Below are 26,335 nucleotides of genomic sequence, written 5' to 3'. Positions count from 1 at the left end.
ACAAGTAAGGACTCTTCCCAATCAAATAATAACAATAATAATAACAACTTAGTATTAACCCAGTACTTTAAAGCTTGTATAGTATCTCACAAAATTATCTTTTTGTCCTCACAACAACTTTGGGAAGAAGATCGGGGCCAAATATATAGACCTGCTTGCCACTCATTCTTCTGCTTAGAAAATATGTCATTGTTGTTGTTATTTGAGATAGGTGCTGTTATCATTATTATTATTATTATTTTATTGATGAGGAAACTGAGATATATGTTGTTGTTATTGTTGTTGAGAGGTGGGTATTATTATTATTACTATTTTACTAATGAGGACACAAATATACATTGTTGGTGGTCATTTTCAGTCCTGTCCAACTCTTTGTGACCCTGTTTGAGGTTTTCTTGGCAAAGATTTTGGAGTAGTTTGCCATTTCCTTCCACAACTTATTTTACAGATGAGGATTAAATGACTTACCCAGGATCACTTCTAGTAAGTGTCTGAGATGGCATTTGAATTCAAGCCTTCTAGACTCCAAGTCCAGTACTCTACCCAGGGAGCCAACTGTTAGCTGACTCACTAATAATCAAACAGGTAACCATAACCCTCACTCTAACACATCAGCTTATAAAATGAAATTAGAATGAACATTAAGGAGAACATAGAAAATATTTTAAACACCAATAAAAAGTTTAAAGTCTAGCTCAGAGATAATAATTCTCTTTATGAGTCCAGATTGTTGTGTTCAGTTGTTCCCAACTCTTTAAGACCATATGGACCAAATCACACCAATACTGTCCATGGACTTTTCTTGGCAAAGATACTGGAGTGATTTTCCATTTCCTTCTCCAGTGCAGAAGGCAAACAAAGATACTAGGTGTTTGGGGCCACATTTGAACTCAGTACTTACTGACTTCAGGTCCACCACTCTATCCACCAAGTCACCTTGATGCACCATGAGTACAGATACATGAATTCTCTCATCAGGTGGCTGCATGATCTTGAATGAGTCAATTTAAATTCCATTGTCTTAGTTTTCTTATCTGGAGAATGAAAAGTTAATTCCAGGAGCCATCACTAGTTATCTTGACACTTGACTTGCCACTGGAAGCAGATAATTCTTGAGGAGAGAGTGATGCTGATAACTTTGCACAGCTCTGCCTCACTTAAACCTAATTCACTCATAAATCAAGACATCACCTTCAGGATGTCTGTGGATTTCTTCAAGAATCAAGGATGAATAACAACAGTCCCTTCCAACACTTAATAGGCTGTAAGTCTCTGATTCTTTGTCCTGAACACTGGGCCACAATTCAACAGTCTTTCTTTTAGTCTGCTTAAGCAACCCAGGTGTGACTTTTGTGCTTCAGGTACATGAGCCAAGGTATGATCATGATAAGAAGCATCTTCTGATCTAGAAGGGATGAAGCAAGAGAGACACAGAGGAGAAGCAGAAAAGGCAGAGGCTGAGAATAGAATCCCTGAAGGCCTTTTTCCTAGAATAGAGGCAGCTGATAAGAAGGGGAAAGAACTGGATCTGGTATCATAAAAATCTGAGTTCAAAACCAGCTTCAGATTCTTCTTAGATGTGTTTTGAAATACTTTAACTTTGCCCATTTTCCCTTATCTACCTCTTTCCTCTCCAAATATATGACCCCTTCTACCTCATAGATGAATCTATTAACTCCTCTTTTCACCGAGGTACTGAGATTGTAATCCTTTCTATATCCAGATACATCAGATTGCACCTTAACCTTTTTCTCCTCTGGACCTCCATCCCCTCATTCATAAAATAAGGTGGTAGAACTAAATGAGATATAAGGTCCCCTCCAACTCTAAACAAGAGGATAAGATTGTGCATAGCCACATTTTCCCCTCAAGTTTTAATAATCAAGAAAATATAAGTTTCCAACTTCAAGAACCCCAATTCCTTTCCTCACCAGGCACTCTTATTTGAGGTTTCTCCAGACATTAGCCACTTATGCCACTGGTACTGCTCTACTCTCTAGACCAGACAAGGAGAAATGAGAAAGTTATAAGTTTAGAGACTTCATGTAGCTTACATTTTAGTAGAGCAATAAGCAAATCTAATAAAAATATTCATATCTAAGTTTTGTTCTTTCTTAAAGACCTAGATCAAATCTCAGCTTCCCAGTGAAGTAGCTTTCTCCAACCCCTCATCTATCCCCCATGCTCACTCCTGTAGTGGTACAGAGAAATCAAGCCCCAAAAGACTTTTCTGGCCTAGTTTTCTCCCCTTTTCTCAATACTGGCTTTTGCTCAAAAAAGTACACAGTGTTGTGCTTTGCATGAGGTCGTATGCCAAATATACTTTCTTCATAATTAAACTCAAGCCAAATCTGTGTGGGCTTCATTAGTTTGACGAAGGCTGGGAATATAATGCAGGTTGCACAATTTTCCCTTGCTAGCAGAGGTTATATAATCAATAGGTCTTATACAACCTGTTATAATATACCTACTGTAGAACACCTGCTGTTGGGTAGGAAGTAGTCAGCAGAAGTATTATAAGTGTTTTGATGAATAGTGCAGACAAATCATTCTCCCTGATTCTGAATTATTGGGATTTTGGTCATTCAATACCTCACTTACTTCAGCCAATCTGTTAAGGAGGAAAAATACGTAAGGAAATATTGTTCTTATATCTCTATAGAAGAATTTCTTAGGTTTGTCCAATTCTGGATCAAACCCAAGACACATAATATTTTTGTAGAGTGTTGATACTACATTCAGATGAAATATATAATAATAAACTGCATTTTACTTTTATAATTATTATTTTATAAAAATTCAAACCTGGTGATAAAAGTAAGCACATGAATATTTGGAAAACATGTCAGATAATCACTTTGGTTGCAAAAGTGAAAACCCTATTTGTGTGAAAGGATTAGAAGGAAAGCAATCTATTAGGAATTTTTTAATCTCTTGGAATAAAAATTAAAGAGGCAAGCTGCTTGAAAAAACAATGGGGATTGTTTGGAAGAAAAAGAAAGAATTTTTGTGAGAGTGGGTGGGAATTGACCAAAAAAGTTCACAAGAGGAAGCTCATATACAGATGTGAATTTGTGAGAATGGATGTGAATTTACAAATTCATGTGAAAAAAACTTTTTCTGACTCTTAAGTGAATGTGTGTGTATTTAATTTACTAAATGAAATATTATCCTTGAACCCAATTGAGTGGGTGAAGTCTGCATAGCACTGAGAAATATCTCATCCCTGTTTCTGCACAACTGTACTATTGGTAGATACATGTAGATTGTGCTAAGAAGCAAAAGATAAATTGTAGTAGGCGTCATACAGGAGTATGAGTTGTTTAGGTGGGCCATTCTTCCATTTTTTAAAAAAATATATATCTTCCTTCTGTTTTCCAGGACAAAGTTCTAAAGAATAAAACCTCTATATGTTCTACACACAGACACACAGACACACACACACACACAACAGTGTTATTAGACAAGTATATGTATTAAGATAATTTTTCAAACACACTGACATTAGAGGAAGGGGTTCCTAGGATATATTCATCAAGATTTCAAATAAACATATGCACATTTATTTTCTAATCAATCAACAACCACTTATTAAGCACCTATTATGTGCCAAGCACAGTGTTCAATACTGAGAATCACCTCAAAAAATTATCTTGGTCGCTGTATACAATGAAAAAAGAGGTACCACAAACATACATCAATATCTCCTTTAAAAAATGTGTTCTCCTAAAGTACAAAAGAGAACATTTTCCTTCTGCACCCACTCCTGGACTATTCTTAAGCTCCACTGATTGTTCCCTGATACTCTATAAGAGATGCTTGAGAAGGATTGTATTTAGAAAACAGCAGCACAATTACCCAGGTGCCAGAGGCTCTGCCCTCTTACCAGCCTTCTAAGGAGATACACCAATGCTACAGGATTCCATTTCCCTTCATTGAAAGGGGAAGGAATATATATGATTGGGATTTTTTTCTCTGACATCCTTTGAAACTCACTGGCAACTTTGCTTCACAAATGTTCATAAATCTACTTTCAGATTATAAATTATAAAGTCAGACATTTTTTTAAACCCCTCCAACTAGCTAAGTACCTGTGAGCACAAGTATATACTTATTTACTTCCTTGTCCACTGTTGCTACTTTATATATTAGTTTGTCTTTCATTCCTCCTTTATATTGTTTATTGGTGTTGTTATATTGTATATTGATGTTGGGGTCTTTATCTTTCATAATCCCCTGTGCTATAATCATAGTGAACTCTCAACTCACACAGGCAGAAGCTGGCTGAGTTTTGAAGCTCAGCTCTGTTTCCATCTCTCCCACACAACCTCTCTCATCCCCAGCATCTCCACAGATGTCCAATTCAGATGCCTGAGTGAAGTAACAGTACAATCCGAATTTTAACATTAAATCTTAGTAAAGGAGCAATATAATCTGGGGATTGGGAAAAGGGCTGTGGATGGCAAATGGTGTCATGAGGAAGAAAGCTCTTCACAGAACTCATCTGAATGATGTGATAGAAAGGACCCCTTAAAGATGTGTCAGTTATTGGGAAAATGGCAGTTGTTGTCTTCCTAGAACACTATTTAAAGTAGAAGAGTCATGTCACATCCCAGATAATGACTGGTTTGAAAAAGGTGAGCTTTGGTGGGGAAATCCAGGGCGATAGGAGTTGTCATGGCAACCACTCTTTTCCCCAAATCCACTGCCTTTCTCCCAATTCTCACCCTCAAGCCTGCCTAAAATACACAGGTATGTCATGACAGTAAATGGGAAACTGAATTTCTGTTCATTTCTTCCAGTTCTTGTCCCGCTGTGTTATCTCACCCTAGTTTTTAAAAGAGCAGTCAAGCATATGGCCAGAAAGGCCTGTTGCTGAGCAGCCTACTGTACAGATTATATTATCCCTGCTTAAAATCAGTTGATGCAATATACCCAAAAGCAGGAGTCTGTCATCCTGGACCCTATCATTATTTGTACTTGGAATCTTAGAAAGCTCTATGAAATTTTCTCTCCCTCTTCCCTTCTAATCATCTTTGAGTTACCCTTGTTCTTCCCTCTTTCCTTAAAAGACAATGTGACTTCTCTTGTGATCGCTGATTAACCTTCCTCCTCTTTCCTGAGAGGCAAGTAGCTGACACTTCCCATGGGCCTAAGATAAAGCTTCAGTCCTCCTAACTTCAAAACAGCCTTTGCTCAAACCATTTTTTTTTCAGGATGAAGGGGATAAAATCAGTCTCAATTGTAACTAGGGCACTTAAAAAAAGGAAATTATAGAATAAGTAACAGAAATTGTGAGAATCCAGTAGGAATCCCTCACCCATGCAGAAAAAGAAAGATAACAAGTAAGAGATAACCAGTAAGAGTTCCGACAATGCCTTTTTCAGATACCATTTGCAAGATAACTCTTGCTTGTATTTATTTTGACATGGAAAAGATGTCTTGCCTGTTAAGGAGTGAGGTCACACGTCAGGAAGATAGTGTGAACTGTGGTTAATGTTATTCATCTGTATTCTGGCTTTGTCATCACTCTGTATTCAAGCATTCACAAAGTCAGCTCTGGAACCTCTTCCTGGGACATTCATCCCCATTCTAAGACTCAAGAGGCAAAAGTCGAAATCCCAGTAGGCAGGCACCAAATACTTTGTCCCAAATGGATCAGTAATTCATTTATCAAAATAGGGAAATGGCTTAAATAGGCATCAAACTTGCTCATTTCAGTGACAACAGGAAATGTCATAGATTTTTTAAGAGAAAGAAAAAACAAAGGAGCAATAAATGGCCACAATAATGATAACGTCTGTTGGCAACACTGTAAAGGACCATTCTGAAGTTCTGCTTTTCATTTTTCAACAATTTCATCAGAATGTCCTATCTCACTGAGTAGAGTAAGGTGCTAAGAATATCAGGGAAAGGAGATAATTTTGCTGAAAAAACACTTTCCTTCCCCATATCACTTTTAAAACAACAGTTATCTACATCTCAAGGCTTAGGGGGTTGGGCAAGGCCATTGATTTTTCCCCACACTGGGCCTATGGGAGAGACGCAGAAGATTTTCAGAATTCACTCTAAAACTTTGTCCTATAACATGCCCAGATTGAGGAGAGTCTTTGTTATGACTTCACAGCAAGCCAAAAGTAAGCACGCTTATTTTTCCACAAAGAGCTCTAGCCCTAAATTGCGAGCCTTGGCTTCCTCAGAAACTCAAAAGGGAAGGCTGCCTTTCACAAGAAAAGGAACATTTTCTAACTAAAGGACAATGAGCAAACAATGTCCATGAGCAAACTTCCAAAGAAGCCTTCCTAGCTCAATTAAGCAATGACGCCATAGATCACCTGAGAGACCTGAACCCCTTTAACAATGAATGACACAAATAAGACACAAATAAAAGATTTCTCCTGCAAACACCTGCACTTTTAACTTACATAGCACATTTCAGGACACTCACAGAAATCTGCTGTTCAAAACACATCATACTCAGAGTTCACTAACATCTAATTGGAATATTCTTTCCTAAAATGAGCTCTGATCAGACAGGTGTTAATTTGAATAAAGAGCAAAACAGAACTGTGGATCTGAGCTCCACAGAGCTTTTGTATATGCCAAAAACATATCATATTTCTCTTGTATTTACAACATTCTCTCCATAGGATTGGAGACCACCTCCAGACTCTGGGTAAGAAAAACAAAATATACTAGGACTTACCAGGTTGGAATTAGTGGCGTTGGAATCATCTTCTGGAAAGGGGATATAGATCGCTAAGGCCACACAATTGGCAAAAATAGTCAGTAAAATAATGATTTCAAATGGTCTGAGGAAGGGAGTTAAGGAAATTACTTCCAAAGAGAATATGCAGAACACAAACATACACTTTTTTAAAATTAAAGATTCATAAGAATTTTGTTTAAAGAATACATTCCAGGCCCCTTGTACTCTGAAAAGAAACATATGCCTTTTTAAGTGCTTCTAGTGGGTCCCCGCCAAAATTCTTCCTAATATGTCAAAACCAGTGAAGGCCAGTCGCGTGCCAGAGTAAACATAAATTTCTAAAAAGTTTTTTTTTCTGAACATGGGATTGGGTCTGCTTCTTAAAAATAGTGTTAGTTTCAGTTATCTCTCCTTCCCTCTCAGATCCCCTTTTGCCCCTCAAAGGGTTCCACCTGCTCATTACTGACCTGGTAAAATGGGTGTGGAGTTGGAGCAGCTTGAGTGTGGAGGAGGATTAGGGAAGGAGAGGACAGGAGGGGAAAGAGAGAGAGAGAAAGACAGATGGGAGGATGGGGGAGAGACAGATAGACAGAGTCACTGATAGAGAGGCAGTTAGAAAGAGACAGAAACAGAGAGACAGGCAGACAGAGACACAGAGAGACAGAGAGACAAAAAGAGAAACAGAGGCAGTGTGTGTGTGTGTGAGAGAGAGAGAGAGAGAGAGAGAGAAGGAGGGAGGGAGAGAGGGAGAGAGCAGAGAAAAGGATAGATTCCCTTCCTAGAATACTAAAGCTGGATGGGGTCTTAGAGCCTTCCACATATAACTTTCATGGTACAATGAAAAGAAAAATGAATTCAGAGGTCAAGGTAGACCTGGATTCAAATTTTGCCTCTGACCTTTAACATTTTGGAGTGATGTGATCTTGGATAAATCACTTAATTTTACCAAGATTCTGTTTCATCAAACACAAAATGTGGATGTTGATATTTATAGCACCTACCTCACAGTGTTATTGTGATAATCAAATTCAAATAACATGTAAAGAGCTTTGCAAGCAAACCTTACCAGACTATACAAATGGAAGTGAATGGGATACAGAAATATTAAGTGACTTGCTCCAAATCACATATGTGGCACAGACAATCTTCCATATTCCAACTTCTTTTAGTCATGTTTCCACTATGCTGTCCACCCGATCTGCTAAGCAAAGGTGCCTAGAACTTTCCTTTGGGGGTGTTTTTTTTTCCTTCTAGGCCAATTTGTTCAATCTGCTAAAGCTAATAAAATTCTGCCCAGTTTCAGATTGGCTTAATTGACATCCCTTGATCCTGTATTTCTCATCATTATGCTGGTCCACAGGATCATAGGTAAAATAATCTAAAAAGCTAATCAAACCAATTCAATTTTTTTCTATGAGTTATAGAGAAGTAGATTGAATCATCCAAGGTCACATGTGATATAAGGAATAGAACCATCGACCTGGCTATCTTAAATAGTGTGTATATCCATCTGTCACATGTCACCTGTCTTTCCCAAAATATGATAGTTAGATTACCACAGTAAAAAACATTATCAATCCATTGACCTTCCACTCATCACCCTTTGCAAGCAAGGCTGGTATTCATAGGACATCAATCAAAAGAGACAGATTAAAAGATGTAGCTTAGTTACACTATCTAAGGGTTACCTTCATCCAATGAGTAGAGGATCATTTTTAAATTACTCTCTTTACTTAGTGACAGCTTTTGAGCCCTCTACCATTCTACCTTCATACCCTTTCTAGATACTCTGGGAACATCACCAAGAGCTACTACTAAGAATTCTTCTTTTTATGTTTAATAAGTGTTATTGAAAGAATGTTTCTTCTACCAGCCAAGTGGACCCCAACTCTTTTGTACCTTTCCTCAATCTCCCTCCATTTCTTGACAGGAAGTATTACTGTGCTACTGGCTTATATTCACAATTAAAGAATGAGATTCATATGGGTCATTGGTACAGGCAAGAGATTTTGCCCAAGTGCCTACCATTGGCTTCTGCTGTTTTGGTAGCATTCAGAAAAATTTTAAAGTCATTTAATAATTGCTATTCATTCTCCATTCTTGAATATAACTCAGTTTTCCATCTGATTCACTCATTTCTTTTTAATAGGGTACTTTCTTTTACTGGTCCCTCATCTTTCTAAAGTTTGTACATCCACTTTCATTTTATCCCACACTGGGGATTCTGGACCAGCGGATAGTGTCTTAAGCATATGATAGATTTATTTGTATTCCAGCATTAATCTTCTGCCCAGGAGCCATTCTTAGAATTTGGACCTGAAAGGAGCCTCAAAAATTTTCTAATATAATCCTCTGATTTTATGAGAGAACTTTGCAAGGCCCAGAGATGGGAAAAAATTTCCCTAAGATCACATAACTAGCATATAGCAGGACCAGGATTTTACTTCAGTCCTCTGAGCCCAAATATGGTGTTCTTTCCATAAATTTTTCTGCCATTGTTAACTTCCTTAAAAGGAGAGCTCTAAGCTTAGAGGTTATGATGAAGAGTTTTCAAGAAACACTATCAGAAATAGGGGTATGTTGGTAAATATTTAATAACCAGCTTTCCAAAAATCAGGACACATTGTTCAGTTTCATCTACATTATTAACATCTTCTCCATCAATTTCTAGATAAGCAATAAAATAAAAAAATCAAGTCCTGATTTGTAGCAGTTGTTGTTTTCAAGATGTAGATACCCACACTAAAAATTTAACAATTGCTTAAATGAGCCACTACATGCTGGCTCTAGCATGCTTCTGGGTAGGGGGCTGTAAAATGGGGTGATAACAGCACATCTCCCAGTATTGCTATGAAGAAAAAAATGAGATCATATTTGCAAAGTACTTTGCAAATTTTAAAGAATTAATAAATGCTATCTAATGTTATTATTGATAGGAATGCTTAAATGAGGAGAATCCTCCCATTCATCCTCTATATCAGTGATTTAGAATGTCACAGGAGGCACCGTCCCTTTCTTCCAAATGCCTTCAAGTGCCTACTCATTAGCTTTTTATTAAGCAGCATTACAGGAACTTATGACTTCTTATAACAGAGCCTCGAGACCCTGAACTAAGAGGTAATGCCTTTTTCTAGACTGACATTCTCTCTAATACCAGAAAGACTGAATCATGAAACCACTCCCAGATTTATTAAGAATAAAAAAACAGGAAAGAGGAAGGCAAACAGAAGATACATAACCAGCCCATCTAGGGGTCATGGAGAAGAATTAGTTTTACAGCACTGCATAATGTAAGGCAGAATAGACTTGAAGTCACAGATCAAGACTTGACTATTGATTTGAGGATACCTTGCTCCTCTTAGACTATTTCCAGTTCTATAAAATGGAAACAGTCTTGCATATATTATCAACTTTACAGAGTTTATAGGATTGAGATAGGAGAGGGTCATCAGAGGTTATCCAGGTCAGTACTCTCATTTTATAGATAAGGTTTAGCAAGGTTATGACCAAGATCACATATATAGTAAAGAACAGAGTTAAGCTCTTACCCCAAGTCCTCTGACCTCAAATCCAGTACTCTTTTCCCTCATACTATTCTGTATTGAATAGAAAGGAAATGTTTTGTAATCTATAAAATATTATATAATGCACTGAAAATTATTATTTCCTACGTCTGAAAGTTGCCTACAGATCCTGCTTAGTTATGGGTTCTGAGGGCTAGTCTTATCAGAAGTGATTAATCTAACCGCCAGCTTAGAAGGGACTTAACACATCGCATAGTACAATCTCTCCTCCCCCTATTTTTACAGATTGGGAAACTGAGGTCCAAGGTTAGGTAACTTGCCTAAACTCACAGAGATGGAAGACACTGGAGGTAGAATTAGATCTTAGATCAGAAAACTCCAAAACCATGCTCCTTGACCCATTGCTGTCCCAAAGTAAACACAGATAGCAGGAAGAGACCCTAAATATATTGCCCAGACCACAGCAAAAAGGATATTTCCATTCAACAATGCTTATGCATGCTCTCCGGATGGGGTTTTTCAGGGTCAGGCACAGCAATGCACGGGGTGGACGAGTGGTTGTTGTGCTCCCTTGCTTCTTCTGCTTCCCATATTGCTGCCGTTTCCTCTGAGTAGAGCTGGCGGTGGAGATGGTAGCATTGCCAGCACTGCCCATCAGCTTGGCTTGCCGGGCAGCATCGATAGCCGCTTGCCATGAGAGCGCTGCTCCTGGTGTGGGGATGTGCTCAGGAGCAAGCCCTGCCGCAGCATTGGCATTCATGTTGGCGTGAGCTGAACGAGGGCTCCCATAGTTGGAACCTGCAGAGGAAATTGGGGAAATAAGTAAGTTATTAAGGAAGAAGAAAAGGAATGTGGAAAGAATTCTGGAGTCTCAGGTCTCAAGAATACTTTTAATTACACAAAATGGAGAGCCTCGAGGAAGCATGCAAAGAATTGGTAGCTGGGGACACCTGAGTTTGAAGTATTGGAAGAAACATTGAATTGAGAATTAAGAGACTTAGATACTAATAATTACTTGAATGATTTTAGGCAAAACTCTTTAGTTGCTGTGTCTAATTTCTCCATGGTGAAAGGAGAGGCTTAAACTAGGTTTGGGGTCTTTCCATCAATACAACTAGGTTAAGATTATTGCAAATAATGAATCACTGAAGTTGTCCCATTATTTGAACTTGCACTGCATATTTCCATTAGTGTGGAAACAATTACCACATTTTACATAATTATACATTCAAACAGTGCAAATTCAAATACATATCACAACCTGAAGAGATTAATTATTTCTACTATGCAGGACCTAGATATGTGTCAAGAACTTTGGATTTTTTGAAGGCCATAAGCCAGTCAATAAACATTATTAAGCATTCTATTATGGTCTAGGTACTATGCTAAGCATTGGGGATAGAAAGAAAAAGATTATTCCTGCTTTCAGGACTTCACAGTCTAAAAGAGAAGACATCATGAAAACAACTATGTACAGACACGCTATTTAGAGGAATAGTTAGAAATAATGTGCAGAAGGAAAATGAGTTGTAGGAGGTGGTAATTTAGAAGCCATGGAAGATTGCAGATGGAGATAAGGAGAAAGAGCATTCTAGGAATGGGGAATGACCAATGGGAATACCCAGATTCAAGAGATGGACTATTTGAGGAACAAAAAGAGACCAGTATCACTGCACAAGAATAAGGAATAAGACTGAAAAGGAAAGAAGAGAGGGAGCTTTGAATGACAAAGAGAAGATTTTATATTTGATTCTAGAAGTGATAAGGAGCTACAGAAGTCTGTTGAGCAGAGGAATATCATGATCTGGCCAAGTCATGTTTACTAATCATTTACTAAACATAAATTAGTGTTTACTAAACACTGTCCTAGACTCTTTTTTGTTCTGACTCTGTACTGTTTCACTTGGTGATCTCACCAGCTGAATTCAGTTATCATCTCTATGCCAATAATTCTCAAATCTATTTATCCAGCCCTAATCTCTATGTTGATCTCCAGCTGTTTGACATCTCCAGTTGTCTATTAGACATCTCAAATTGGATGGCCCATAGACATCTTAAACTCAATGTGTCCAAAAATGAACTCATTATCTTTTCCCCAAAACTCTCCCTCCTTCCAACTTCCTTATTACTATTAAAGGTACTACTCTCATCCTTCAAGTTTACAACATAGATGTTTTTCTCAACTCCTCATCTCGCCACACCATTCCAATCTGTTGCCAAGGACTGTTTATTTCATCTTTGCAGCATCTCTTGAATGTATTCTTTTTTTTCTCCAATACTGCCACCATCCTGATCCAAACCCTCATTCCTTCATGCCTAGACTATTGCAATAGCTTGCTGTTTGGTTTCTCTCTCTCCAACCTGTCTGCCATTGAGCTAAGTAATTTTCCTAAAGCACCTAGATGCAAATTCACCAAAGGAGACAGAAGAAAAGTGGCCAAATAAGTAGAAGAATTAGGAGAGAAGAAATAAGGAGAAAGAAGTCATTGACAGTGTAAAAGGCATGAGAGAAGGCCAGAAGGACTGAGAAAAAGTCATTAGATGTGATAATTAAAGGATTGTTAGTAACTTTGGAAAGAGCAGTTTCATTTGAATGATAAAATCAAAAGCTGGAAGTTAAGAAAAGAATGGGAAGAAAAGAAATAAAGGCACTTGTTATTGTAGGTGGCCTTCTCAAGTAGTTTACCACAAATGGGAGGAGAGAGATGGGACAAATAGCTAGAATGGATAAGGGGTTTTCGAGGATGGAGGAGACCTCAGCATGTCAGGAGACAGTAGCAAATGAGGCAGTGAATATGGAGAGACTGAAGATTAGTGAGTATATGGCAGTGATATAGAGGACAATCTGCTGGAAAAGATGGGTTATGCATATAGAAAGATTTGCCTTGGCAAGGAGAAGGCCACTTTTTCATGTGAGATGGCATGAATAACATAAGAATGCATGCACTGTGGAGTCCATTTATGTGCAAATTGGAGAGAAACCACTTCTTATCACTAAATCTTATAAGTTCATTTCAAAATGAGAGATCATCTGAGACCAGCCTACTTATGTTACTCCCTTCCAACTGTCCAATTTCTAACCAAAATGTATGACTCTGTGTGTACCCTTTCCTGCCTTTTCTGGCCTCCATATATTCACTTATATTGTGCTACAATGCCTTCTCTTTCCTTCATTCTTGTTGAATTCTTACCCATCCTTTCAAGTCCATTATAATGTCAGCTCCTGTAATCTTTTTTTCAAATCCCACCAAGAAGGCTTTCTCCACTCAGTCCTCACATTGCGTTTTGTTACATACCTAATAGTTCTATGTATCTTATCTAAGGGATGATATATAAAGTATTCTTTACATCTGTAGTGCTGGCATCCAATCTTAGTAGCCATCAAAAGTATCAACTGTGCCATTTTTCTAATTATTTGCTTGTATTTTCATCAATATCTTCAATTTGTGGTTTAACTTTAGAAGAATCTTTTTCCAGCTATTTGTTTATTTTAATGGAGCTAGTTTAGTTTAATAATATAATCTGTAAATCCATTTACTGGGCACATACAAATTGTACTATGCTTAAAGCAAAAATAAATAAATAAATAAGTGAGGCTGTCACGATCAACTCTTCAAATTGTGGGATTACCACCCCTCCCTCAGACTAGCTCACGTGATACATGGCTGAATGATGAACATATGAGGGTGCCAAATCTAAATATTAAATAGGAATAAAGCTTAGTTTTGTCTAGGTATTTTAAATGTGATAAATATAAGTAGAACACCTAGAACAATCTTCTGAACATAGTAGGCATTTAATTAATATCTATTGAATTTGAATGAATGAACCTTTAACAGCAGACTAGTGGTAGAATCAAATTTAGAATTCACAACTCTTCAGATTCTGTATGATCATTCAGCCACCTTTCCTCACTGAATGAATGAATTTGCACGGCTCTTTGTCATGGTTCATATCCAGGTTCTCATTTTATATGTAGAATCACAACTTTATAACAAAATATTTTAGTTTCTTGTTACTAAATTGAAGTACATCCTTCAACTTCATTCTGCTATAACTTCAATTTACACCTTCCTTTATTTGTGATGTCTCTGTTTAGGTCAATACTCCTTAATTTAGAATAGCAATCTCTAATAATTTTTTTTGTTACATACCCTAATGGTTAAAAAACATTTTGTGAGTATCTGTCCCCAAAATTTGTTTTTTTTTTAATAAATGAATGAATACCAATGAGTGCCACTGAATGAATACCAAAGAAAAAAGTTGAGATCAAGATGAAAGAAACAATATTTTAAATTTTTTACTTCATTTATCAATAGAACTATTGATTGTGGTAGCTAGGTGGGACAGCAGATGAAGTGCTGCATCTCTTTAAATTCATTTTCCTGAGTTCAAATCTGGCCTCACTCTTATTAGCTGTGTAATCCTGAGCAAGGCACTTCACAGTGTTTGCCTCAGTTTCCTCATCTGTAAAATGAACTGGAGAAGAAAATGGCAAACCATTCCAGTATCTCTGCCAAGAAAATCCCAAATGGGATGACAGAAAGTCAGACACAACTGGAAAAAATGACTAAACAATAACTATTACATAAATATTATAATCTTTTAGCTTTCACTAAAAGTAAACCTTAAGTGACTTTCCTATAATATAGCTAAAAAGTATCAGAGCCCAGATTTAAGTCAATTTTCATTCCAACTGTTAAGGAGACAAAAAAAGTTTAAAAATAGTCCCTGCCCTCAAGGAACTTACAATCCAATTATATAAAAATATACAGATATATACTCATACTCTCTAGTTTTATTTAAACCAGAAATGCTATTATCCATGTGCTGATGTGGAAATATTTATTTAAAAAAAATTAATGAGAGCAATGTGATTGAAAGAGTTTTATTTTTTGAAATCTTGATTTAATACTTTGTGATACAGCAATGTAAACATCTGGGTCTAAATTCAATTTACTTTGATTCTTAGTTTTAATGTACAGCAGAGCTGAAAAATGATAACTTAAAAAATATATAAATCTAGACAAAAATCTCTTGGCTATCTTGACTAAATTGTGGTACTCATTTTTCAACTCAACCTACCAATTATACAAAGGTTTATATTGAAATTCAGCTAGTAAATTTCCATATTGCCTGATATCAATCAGCTATTCTTACAAATTAATTGGAAGGTATTGCATTTCCATATATTTAATAAATAAATTCAGAATTCACTAAAAGTCTTTGCTTGCAAGATTTTTAAACAGGTTAGAAGAGTCTGCTTCTAAGTGGGTTAAGTTTGCAGACTTGTATATTTGCACAAGTGACAGCACATCCTTTCGGCAACAAAAAATTAATTCTTAAATCTCTTACGAATCATAATGGTGCCATGTTATCATTAGCTACTATCTCAAAGCACATTATATATTTAGAGCAAGGTTCATCATTAGTGATAGTAGATATAAATGCTTATTTCATATAACCTTGATAATTTCAATTTTTTGCCAACTTCTTGTCAAATTAGATTTGATTATCATCATTTTACCTTGTAAAGGTGGATGATTAAGAGTTTGTACCAGCAGCAGACTGGTTGTCAATTCAGCCATTTTTTTTATTCTTTGCTTATATTCCATTGTTAGTATTACTCAATTTGTGGTTTAGCTTTGTAGGAATCTTTTTAAGCTACTTGTTTATTTTGTGAGAGTCAGTTTAGTTGAAAACTAATAATATAATCTGTAAATCCATTTAACTGGGGACATGTAAACTATTGTAACATGTAATACATTGTAATATTCTTAAAACAAACAACGTTTCACTGTCAACTCTGCTGAGTTGCAGAATTCCTACTTTCCCCTTACACGTCATAAGTAACATATGACTTTCTAATATATGAATGTTAGTGTCAATCTAAATATTAAATAGAAATGTAAAGCTTCAGATTTTTTTCTTTTTTTAGATTTAAAAATATATAAATGGAAATAGCTTCTTTCTGCATCTAAAAAGATCATCTTAGTATTCCCTAGATGAACACACCCCACTTTGGAACCATGACTTAGAACATAAGCCTATAGAAGGCAGGGACTATAATTCATGTCTAATCAATGATAGAAACCTATTTCCATCTTTCTTTGATTTTGGAACAAAAGGCTATATAAATGCTAAATCAATCCTGGGTCACCTTGAGGTCCCCTTTGCATAAATGCACCAGTATCAGACATTTGGCATCAGCATGTAATGATAAAACTCCCACAATACTTACACTCTCTCTTCCTCCCTCCCAAGATACTACAAATGAAATGTTAGCATCTCAAATATATTTTCCCAATTAGCAATATTATCTGTAAAGACCCCTGGACAAGACTTCTGTTCAGAGCTCAGAAAACTTGAAAAAAAGTAGAGACTGGACACCAGAATTCAGTTTCCCAAAATATTTGTATACCCTACTAGGCTCCCCTAGCTTATTTTTTTGAGTTAGGTTGATTTTATGGAGGGTTTTTTTTTTGCCAATTTTTAAATTAAAACTAAAATACAAAATGAGAAAGGGGGGAAAAACATTGCCATGGACATAGCAGAACATAAGAAATAATTCAGCATAAAACAATAAATTTCCATTTCAATAAAACCTATATAATAAATATTATACATTATTTCCAAAGTTGTCTAGCTTTTCTTTGCTTCCTTGTAAGTTTTCTTTTGTTCTCTGCTGTGCACTTTTTACTTTATTTTTTTTTTGTCTCCCTATCCCTGCTCTACAATTAAGAATGGATAGAAATAGACAGACAGACATAGATATCTATATGTAAATATAAATGAGTGTACTATTTCTACTTGTCATATTTCTCTGATGGTAGATAGCATAGTCCAACTCTTTTCATATTTTTCTAACTCAACTACCTTATCATTTCTTACACCAACCCAATCACATCCTATCTGAGAGATTAGCTACAGAAGTTTTTTTCTCCCCCAAAGTTTTGCATTCCTTCTATTCTTGGCTTTAAAGGTTTATTTATACAAGAAATTTTTTATTCAAAATAATTGAAATTAACCTTTTTACATTTCAAAATGTTCATCTTAATATAATTTAAAGTCTGATTCTGCTGAATTTACTTCCTTTACATATTTTTTCCTGGTTTCTTTGAAGTTTCTGACTTTTTATGCCTTCACATAAATCTTGCTATTATTTTTTGAACTCAGTAAGATAATATTTTAGTAATTAACTAGAATGATATTGAATAAATAGATTAGATAGGTAAAATTATTATTTAAAAATTATATTGACTTTATCTACCTATGAAAAATAAATATTACATCAATGATTTTATCTAATTTTATTTGTATAAAAAGCATTTTAGGTTTATGTTCATTTAGTGTCTATCTCTTTTGGCAAGTATATGCTCAAATATTTTATGCTGTCAAGATATTTTAAATGTTCTAAAGCTATATTGAGTAATATTGCTGACACATAGTATAATTTCTCTATTTTCACTTTTGACTAAATCTATTTTAACTTTAACTTTGAGATCATGATTACTATTTTTTAACATAATAAATTCTACTCCTGACCTTTATTTTATCTTTGTGTGTATCTCTCATTCTTATGTTTTCTGAAAGCAACATATTGTTGAATTCAAATTTTTAGTCTGCTATCCATTTCTGTTTTATGGGTAAATTTGTCCCATTCCCATTCTAAGCTACAATTACTTGTTATTTTCCTCTTGGCTATTTTTCCCCACTATCTTTCTTATGCTAGTTACCCTTTCTTTCCTCACTCCTCTGTTTTATTTCTACCCACTACATTGCCCTCCTATTCCTTAACCTATCCACCCTTGTAAAAGTCCCTCTTTTATTCTCTCCCCCTTGTCCTCATTTCTTTCTAAATTTAGAAGACTTTTATACCCTTTTGGATAGATATAGATATAAGTGCAGATATAGATTATTCCCTTTTTAACTCCTTCCAGATGAAGGTAAAATTCCAGTACTACCTGCCCTCCTCCCACTAATTTCTTTTGTATCAATTTTCCCTTTTATGCCTCCTTTGTATAATTATACCTTTTTAGCTATCCTTACACAGTTTTATTTTTTAGAATCACTCCCAATAATATTCTGCTCAGCCCAAGCTTTTCTCTCTAACTTCCCCAAAAATGCTGAGAATTGTAAGAGTACTGCTAATATTTTCAAATATATGACATAAGCAATTCAATCTTATTGAATCCCTTATAATTGATCTTGAATGTTTACCTTATATTTCTCCTGGATATTATATGTTGAATTTTCCCTAAATTCTTGGGTTTTTGTAACAAAAACCTAAGTATCTTTTAATTTGTTAACTATCCATTTTTTTTTTCATTCAGGATTATACTTAGCTTTGATGGGTAAGTTACCCTTGGATATAACCCCAGTCTTTTTTGCTCTACTAGAGAATATAGTATTTCAAAACCTATGGTCCTTCAACATAGTAGCTTTTAGATTTTGTGTAATCCTTATTGTAGTTCCATGACATTTTAATTGTTTTTTTTTTCCTTGTTGCTTCCAATATTTTCTCCTTAATCTAGAAAATTTGAAACTTGGATATGATATTCCTGTGAAATTTCCACGTGGGATCTCTTTCAGGTGATAATAGATGTAGTTTTTCTATCTCAGTATTGCCTCATTATTCTAGACAGGATAATCTAATAATAGGTAAATTCTTGTAATATTGCATCAAAATTATTTTATCATATTTCTAATTAATCCAATTATCCTTATATTATTTATCCTCAATCTGTTCCCAAGGTCCATCATTTTAAGAATGAGATATTTTATATTCTTTTCTATATTCATTCTTTTGATTTTGTTTTTATTATTGCTTGGTGTCTCAGAACATCATTAACTTCTCTTTAACCTATTCTAGTTTTCAGAGAATTTTTCCTTAAGTTTTTGATTCTCTATTTCAAGATATTTGACTTTCTTTTCATAATTATCTTGATTTTTTTGGATTGTTCTTATTTGTTTTTCTAATTTTTTCCTCAATCTCTCTTATTTGAGTTTTAATGTCCTTTTTGAGCTCTTCCAAGAATTCCTTTTGTGCTTCGGACCATTTGACATTTCCCACTGAAAAGAGAGTGGGATTTTTTTTAAGCACCATTATCTTCCTCTGAATGTGAACACAGTTCTTTTTTTTATCCCCATAGTTGTTATTTATGGTTGGATTCGCTCTCTTTTGTATACCCATTTTTATTTTTATTTTCACAATTTTCTTTTTCTTAAGGCTGAAGCTATCTCCCAACCCCACCTGCTCCCAGAGTTTGTTGTTTGTTGCTTCCCAAGGATAGGCCTGAAAGTATTTACACTTCACTCAGGTTAAACCTGGAAGTTAAGTCTTTACTGGGGGTCTTTCCAAGTTGTCTTAGGAGAACAGTTACTTTCCCCTGAATTTTATTTATTTCCACTTTTCTATTCCCTCTGAGATGGCATTCTGTCTTTTTTTGGTGGAGGAAATTTGGAGAACTGAAAATTTTCTGATCTCTTCCCAGAATCCTCTATTCCCTTATATTTTTTTTTAATATTGATGATTTCAGAAAATATTGACCAGAAAGAAGCCTAAGCAGAAATCAACTGAGAGCCTTGTACACCATGAGGCTGGATAGCCAGGCAGGGAATGACTGCATATGCAAGCCTAATCAGCTATACCATAAACGTTACAGAACTATTCTTGAAAGCTTTCTGGACACTATCACCTGAAGACAATATTTCTTTGCCTTTATTCTGCTATTCAATGTCACAGAATTTCTGAGTAGGAAGAAATCTAAAAGGTCATCTAGTACAACACAAAATTAAATAGGAATTCCTTCCATAATAACCCAAAGTGCTCACTCATCTTTGGCTTAAAGTCTAATACTGAGAGGGAACCTACAATTAACTGGGGCAGCTCACTATATTTCTGGACATCTCTAATGCCAGGATGTTGATCCTTGCATTGAGCTTAAATGTAACTCTTTAACTTCTATTCATGACTCCTTGCTCTGTGGTTTTAAGGAGAAAAAAGTCTGATCATTCTTGTACATGACTTTCAAATACTCGTTTTTAGCTCTTATGTTCTTCCCTCCAAAGTTGTTATTTCTTTGATCTAAATATTTCCAAGTTCCTTCAAATGATCTTCATCTCAAAACTCCTCACATTCTAGCCACTCTATTGTAGAGATATTTCAATATGTCATCATGTTTCCTTCTAAAAAGTGGAACCCAGAATTGAACACAACCTTCTAGAAGTGGTCTCATCAGGGCACAGTCTATTACCTTCTGTATTCTATACAATCTCTATATTAATCTAATGCAAATTTATTTAGTGTTTTCCAGACACTATCAACTTGCCCTTAGCATTTAATCCCTCAGATCCTAAAACCTGATAACCTGGTAACAATACCAATGATCAACTGACTTCAAAATGGCCCCAATGGTCAGAAGCTCCAAAAACATTTTCAGAAGTAGAGTGAGAGTGGTGGCAGTACATGCAATGGGGAAAAAAGTAGTTCCTAGTCATACTTAGAATGTCTTTTTTTGGTGCTGGTGTAAAGAATAATCTCATCTGACACATGCCCCAGATCATTCCACAGCCCAAAGCTTTCAAACAGGTAAAAATTGATTCCAACATTGAGATGATCTTGAATAGAAAAACCAGAGAAGAGGAATAGGACAAAAAATGCATCCTAAGAGGACAACGTTTAAGGAGGGAGGGGGCATTGTTGCTAAGCAACAAGCTTCAGTCTTCTCTCAGTTGTTCAAACAGTAATATCTCAGGTCTTTTTCAACACCACATGGCCAGCCCTTTTCTTCAGATAGGTGCTTCTCATTTAGTTTTAGCCTTTCCCCCCTAAAAATAACCTGGGATGATCTCCCAGTTTGTGGAGGAATGGCTTTAGCCATATATATCTCCCCATATCTCACCAAAAAAACAAAAGAAAACAAAACAAAATCTGTCATTACCTCTGCCTTTTTGCCCCAGCTGCCAAAACTATTTACCTGGGCTATTTAGGATGAGTCACATTAATTCTAAACCCTTAAATTAATAGCATATAATGCCCAACATTGAGAGGCATAAAAGGGCCCAGAAAGCCATTATCATTATCTCTTACCCAACCCTTATATGTTGATACTGAATTTAAAAATTTATATATTCGTGTGTATGTGTGAAACATCCTTTCCCAAAATTGTATCCTGACCCTCTTTTAGGTTTAAGATCTCTGAGTATATAAACTCCTCTAGAGACTACACTTAGATAAGTAGATTTGAAATAACAAATAATAGTAATGATAATAATTGTATTTTTCATGCACCTGAGGCTCACCAGCTGCTTTATTAACTAGCAAGCACAAACACCTACATTTTACACATGGGAAAACAAAGACAGAAGCTGCATGGCTCACCAAAGGTCACATAGTGAGTGAGACAATAAAGAATTATGCATAGAACAGGGAACCCAGAGAAAAGTGCAGAATATACTTCCTTCTCCAAAGGACAGATTACACAACATACACATCCATTACCCACCTTCCTGCCTCACTGGGCTGCTGGGAAGGAAAATGTCTTGAAAACATTAAAGCACTATATAAATGTGAAATCCAATTGTTTTTATACACAGATATATACACACTCCTTCTCTTAAGCTTTCAAGAACAGAAGGCTGGAAATATTGCATTTCTAGCATTGAGATCTTATGTTAAGCCTAGTATATATGCAAAATGCTGCTTTCATCCAATGATCTCACAAACTTTCATTAACAATCCCTTGTTAATTTTCCTGTTACCACTATTATGTAGGTATAATGTTATAGTCTCCATTTTTTCTATGTATGATAGCCATCTACAATATGTTTGCTTTGAAAAAAATATATATTTTAAATTTCAAAATGAGTGTCAAAACAAAGTCATAATTTTCGGTGGGGAAAATAGCGTCATCATATGAATAATAAAATGAGACTGAAAAGGATTTATTTAAACTACAAGTGCACCTAAGAAATATCAATTGTAATTTTTTGATTTGATTAATGGTACAGGCACCCCCTCCAGCATGCAATCAAATATGTTAGATAGTATTTTTATTTCTGAATTGGTTTCCTCTTCTTTCACATATATCTACAACACCCTTTTCGCAAGCTTTTCACAACACCAATCAAAAGTCCATCAAACCCTAATATTCCCTTAAAAATATTCTCTATCATACAGAGGCTTGGAGAGACTTACATGAACTGATGCTAAGGGAAATGAGCAGAACCAGGAGATCATTATATATTTCAACAACGATACTGTATGAGGATGTATTCTGATGGAAGTGAATATCTTTGACTAAGAGAAGATCTAACTCAGTTCCAGTTGATCAATGATGGACAGAAGCAGCTACACACAGAGGAGGAACACTGGGAAATGAATGTAAACTGTTTGCATTTTTGTTTTTCTTCCTGGGTTATCTCTACGTTCTGAATCCAATCCTCCCAACAAGAGAACTGTTCGGTTCTGCACACATATATTGTATCTAGGATATACTGTAACATATTTAACATATATAAAACTGCTTGCCATCTAGGGGAGGGGGTGGAGAGAGGGAAGGGAAAAGTCAGAAGAGAAGTTGAGTGCAAGGGATAATGTTATAAAAAATTACCCAGGCATATGTTCTATAAATCAAAAGTTATAATAAAAAATTTTAAAAATAAAAAAATAAAATAAAATAAAAATATTCTCTATAAAGAGAATATTGTATACAGCAATAACAAGATTATATGATGATCAATTCTGATGGACATGACTCATTTCAATAATAGATTCAGGCAGTTCCAATGGTCTTCTGATGGAGAGAGCCATCTGTACCCAGAGAGAGAACTGTGGAGACTAATATAGATCACAAAATAGTATTTTCACTTTTTTGTTGTTCTTTGCTTGCATTTTGTTTTCTTTCTCGTTTTTTCCTTTTTGATCTAATTTTTTTTTGTACATATTGTGGAAATATGTATAGAAGAATTGCACATATTTAACATATATTGGATTATTTACTGTTTAAAGGAGGGGGTGCGGAAAGGAAGGAGAAAATGGAAATACAATGTTTTGTAAGGGTGAATGTTGAAAACTATCTATGCATATGTTTTGAAAATAAAAAGCTTTTAAAAAAAAGAATATTCTCTTCAAACCAAATCCCTTAATCTTGCTTCAATAGCACAATGCTAATCACAAGAAACCCAGAGGTCCCAGGAGTTTTGGGACTCTGATGGATTTGGGGATGGAGAGGCCACATAATGAGAAATCATCTATCTAGGCTCATTGGACATTTATTTTAAGGACTCCAAAGAAATGAGAGAGATGCTTCGTCTGAGTCCCCTCACAATGTTTCTGCATCAGTTTCCTCATTTGGAAAATGAAGGGATTAGAATAGATAATCTCTGAAAACCTTTCTATTTCTATGATCTTCATTCATTCTGATTGTTATTATAACTGAGTTCTATTCAACAAGTATTTTTAAAGGCTAACTACAAGCCAAGCATGAACTACCCCCTTGTAATACAAAGACAAAATCAAAAATGCTCTCAAGGACCTTACATTCCACGGGAGGAGTGAGAGAACAACATATATGCAGATAAACAAATGCAAAATATATGCAATACAGACCATATCATTAAACCAAAAGAGAGAAACACTAAGAATGGGAAGAAAAGAGAAAGAGATCAGAAAAGGGTCATTGAAAAAAGAATTTTGAGGAAAACTAAGGATTACAAGAAATGGAGGTGATAAAAGTAAACCTTGTTATTAGAACTCATCCTCCCTACCTCAAACCACTTGTCCTGCTTTCTTTCTGGCCCTTGAAGCCATCATCAAGTTGAATAACTTGTAAACAGAGCTAATCACCACTACTAATCATTGACCAGTTTAATTCAGTCATTTTTTGGACATCTCTGACTTTTTATGACCCTATTTGGGATTTTTTTGGCAAAGACAGTGGAGTAGTTTGTCTTTTTCTTCTCCAACTAATTTTACAGACAAGTAACTGGGATAAATAGAGTTAAGTGACTTTCCCAGAATCACTTGTGGAGGGAGCTTAGGAAGTGTCTAAAGCCAGATTTGAACTCAGAAAGATGAATTTTCCTGACTTCAGATTTGGGGCTCTATTCACTGCAATACCTAGCTGCCCCAATAACAGACCAACTACCATCAATAAATAGACAAACTCAGAACCCTAAAAGTAACAGCACCTGCAGAAAAATGGCTCTTCTTCCATCTCAGTCCTTATAGCTATTATCCAGGAAAGTTTGCCAACTAACTGCTAAGAACAGGGCAGGCAAGCCAGCTTAGCCGAAGCAGCAAGAGAAACAGAACTGTCATGTACCAAGTGGGTCAAACTCTCTCCACCACCCCTTAAACCCAGATAGAAAACAATCCAGGATTTTCATGAATAGTAAGACTTCCCCACTACTCAAGACTATTCATCTTTCTTCTAGCACAAATCCATCATCTAGAGAGTCAAACCTTAAGGGGATGTTCTGTGACTACTGCTTCTGATTCAGACCCTACTTCCTTAGCAATTACAGCTACTGAAAATATAGAAAATGGTGCTGTCAAATGGTTCAACAGTATAAAAAGAAATAACATTACAGAAAAGATAATACCATCTTCTTTATCCCTATACTTTAAGGACCATAGACTTTCTCATCTGACTTATAGCTAAAACCTTGTGTGTGTTCTGTCTCTGCTTGATTTTCTATTTGAATCCCCAACATTTATCATGGTTTTATACATTTTTGTTGTTCAGTTCTTCATAACAATATTTGGGATTTTCTTGGCAAAATGGCTTTCCCTTTTCTTCCTTAGCTCATTTTACAGACGAAGAAACTAAGGCAAACAGAATTCTAAGTATCACACAGCTAGTTAGTGTCTGAGGTCAGATCTGAACTTAGAAAAATTAGTCTTCAGCCCCACAGCTCTATCTATTGTACTATTTAGCTATCTGTTTTATACATAGTAAGCACTTACTAAATGCTTTTCCACTCATACACATAATTTTTATTCCCCTCTTCCAACTTTCTCTTGATTGTTTCCCATCCTACAGGTTTGAGCTGGACCCACATCTTCATACCTTAGGAGCCTCTCATTTCACAGGAGTGCAACTTTATTTTTGCTTTGGAACTCAAATTTACATAGTATTTTAACATTTACTAAGGTCTCCATCAGAACTCTATGAGGTAGGTAGTGAAAGTATAATTCCCCCTTTTACAGATGTAAAAACTGAGACTTAAGTTATTAAGGGAAGGGACTTGGATAGGGTCACACACAGAGTTATCAAGCATTAGAACTAGAATTTAGACAGCTATCTCTCAACTCCCAGTATCTCCAGTAGTTCTTTCCTCTCTAAAAAGTGGTTTCTCAGGTTATATTTAGAACTATTCAGGTGTTGCAGAAAGAGAAATGCAATTTCAATAAAGACACTAATTCCAGATCTAACTCATACTACCCATTTAATCTGGTGTAAAACATTTAATATTTTAGAATTTTACTGAGGATATATATTTTAATGAGGATATATATAAAGGTTCCTTCAAGTCTAAATCCCAAGATTCTATTCAGTCTCTCAGGCTTCTTCCCTCTGTGTTATTATTACATGATTTCTTTGCTCTCTTCTTTCTGCAAGATATGATGTCATCATTGTCATGCCCATTATAGAGATGACAAGCTCAGGAATGACTAAAGACCTAGTTTTAAGACACATAATTAGTTTTGATACAACTCCAGCCAGTTAAGAAAAAAAAAGAAAGAAAACAACTTAAGTACACAAATTGGTTTTCCCATCTGACTCTCCTCATTCCTGGGGTGAAGAATAATACTCATCACTAAAGAAAGAAGAGCCAAGCTGAAGAAACCGAGGCGCTCTGAAGCTGTGACTCATGCAGGATCACAGCATTCCTAAGTATTGGCACTGTGATTTAAGCACAGACCTTCCTTCAGATCCAGCATTCTCTTCCCTGAATCCTGCTAGTAACAAGACAACCAAACCAGCCAAAAGTCACAGGAAAGAAAACTTTGATCTCTGGCAAAATAACATACTTGAGTCTGGAGCAGTTCCATGGAGGTGAAGCAATTTGCATTGTGTCACTGATGGCTTTTCTT

The 26,335-nt window shown here is 35.7% G+C and overlaps 1 protein-coding gene across 1 annotated transcript in view; it reads right to left on the bottom strand.

Annotated features, from left to right (window-relative positions):
* Positions 1 to 476: 476 nt before the first annotated feature.
* LOC116419198 (voltage-dependent L-type calcium channel subunit alpha-1C-like) overlaps positions 477 to 26,335 on the bottom strand; it is a 95,720-nt gene continuing 69,861 nt past the window's right edge. Inside the window, exons 2-3 of the mRNA XM_031937800.1 lie at positions 10,710 to 11,031; positions 477 to 6,812 (exon numbers count right to left, since the gene is read on the bottom strand). Coding sequence (XP_031793660.1) covers positions 6,614 to 6,812; positions 10,710 to 11,031 — 521 coding nt within the window. The 3' untranslated portion in view covers positions 477 to 6,613. The remainder of the gene's footprint in view (positions 6,813 to 10,709; positions 11,032 to 26,335) is intronic.

The sequence above is a fragment of the Sarcophilus harrisii genome, chromosome 5 (assembly GCF_902635505.1).
Source record: "Sarcophilus harrisii chromosome 5, mSarHar1.11, whole genome shotgun sequence".
In the NCBI taxonomy this organism is placed as follows: Eukaryota; Metazoa; Chordata; class Mammalia; order Dasyuromorphia; family Dasyuridae; genus Sarcophilus; species Sarcophilus harrisii.
The sequence above is the reverse complement of the archived record's forward strand: the minus strand, read 5'-3'. Positions and strand labels throughout refer to the sequence as shown.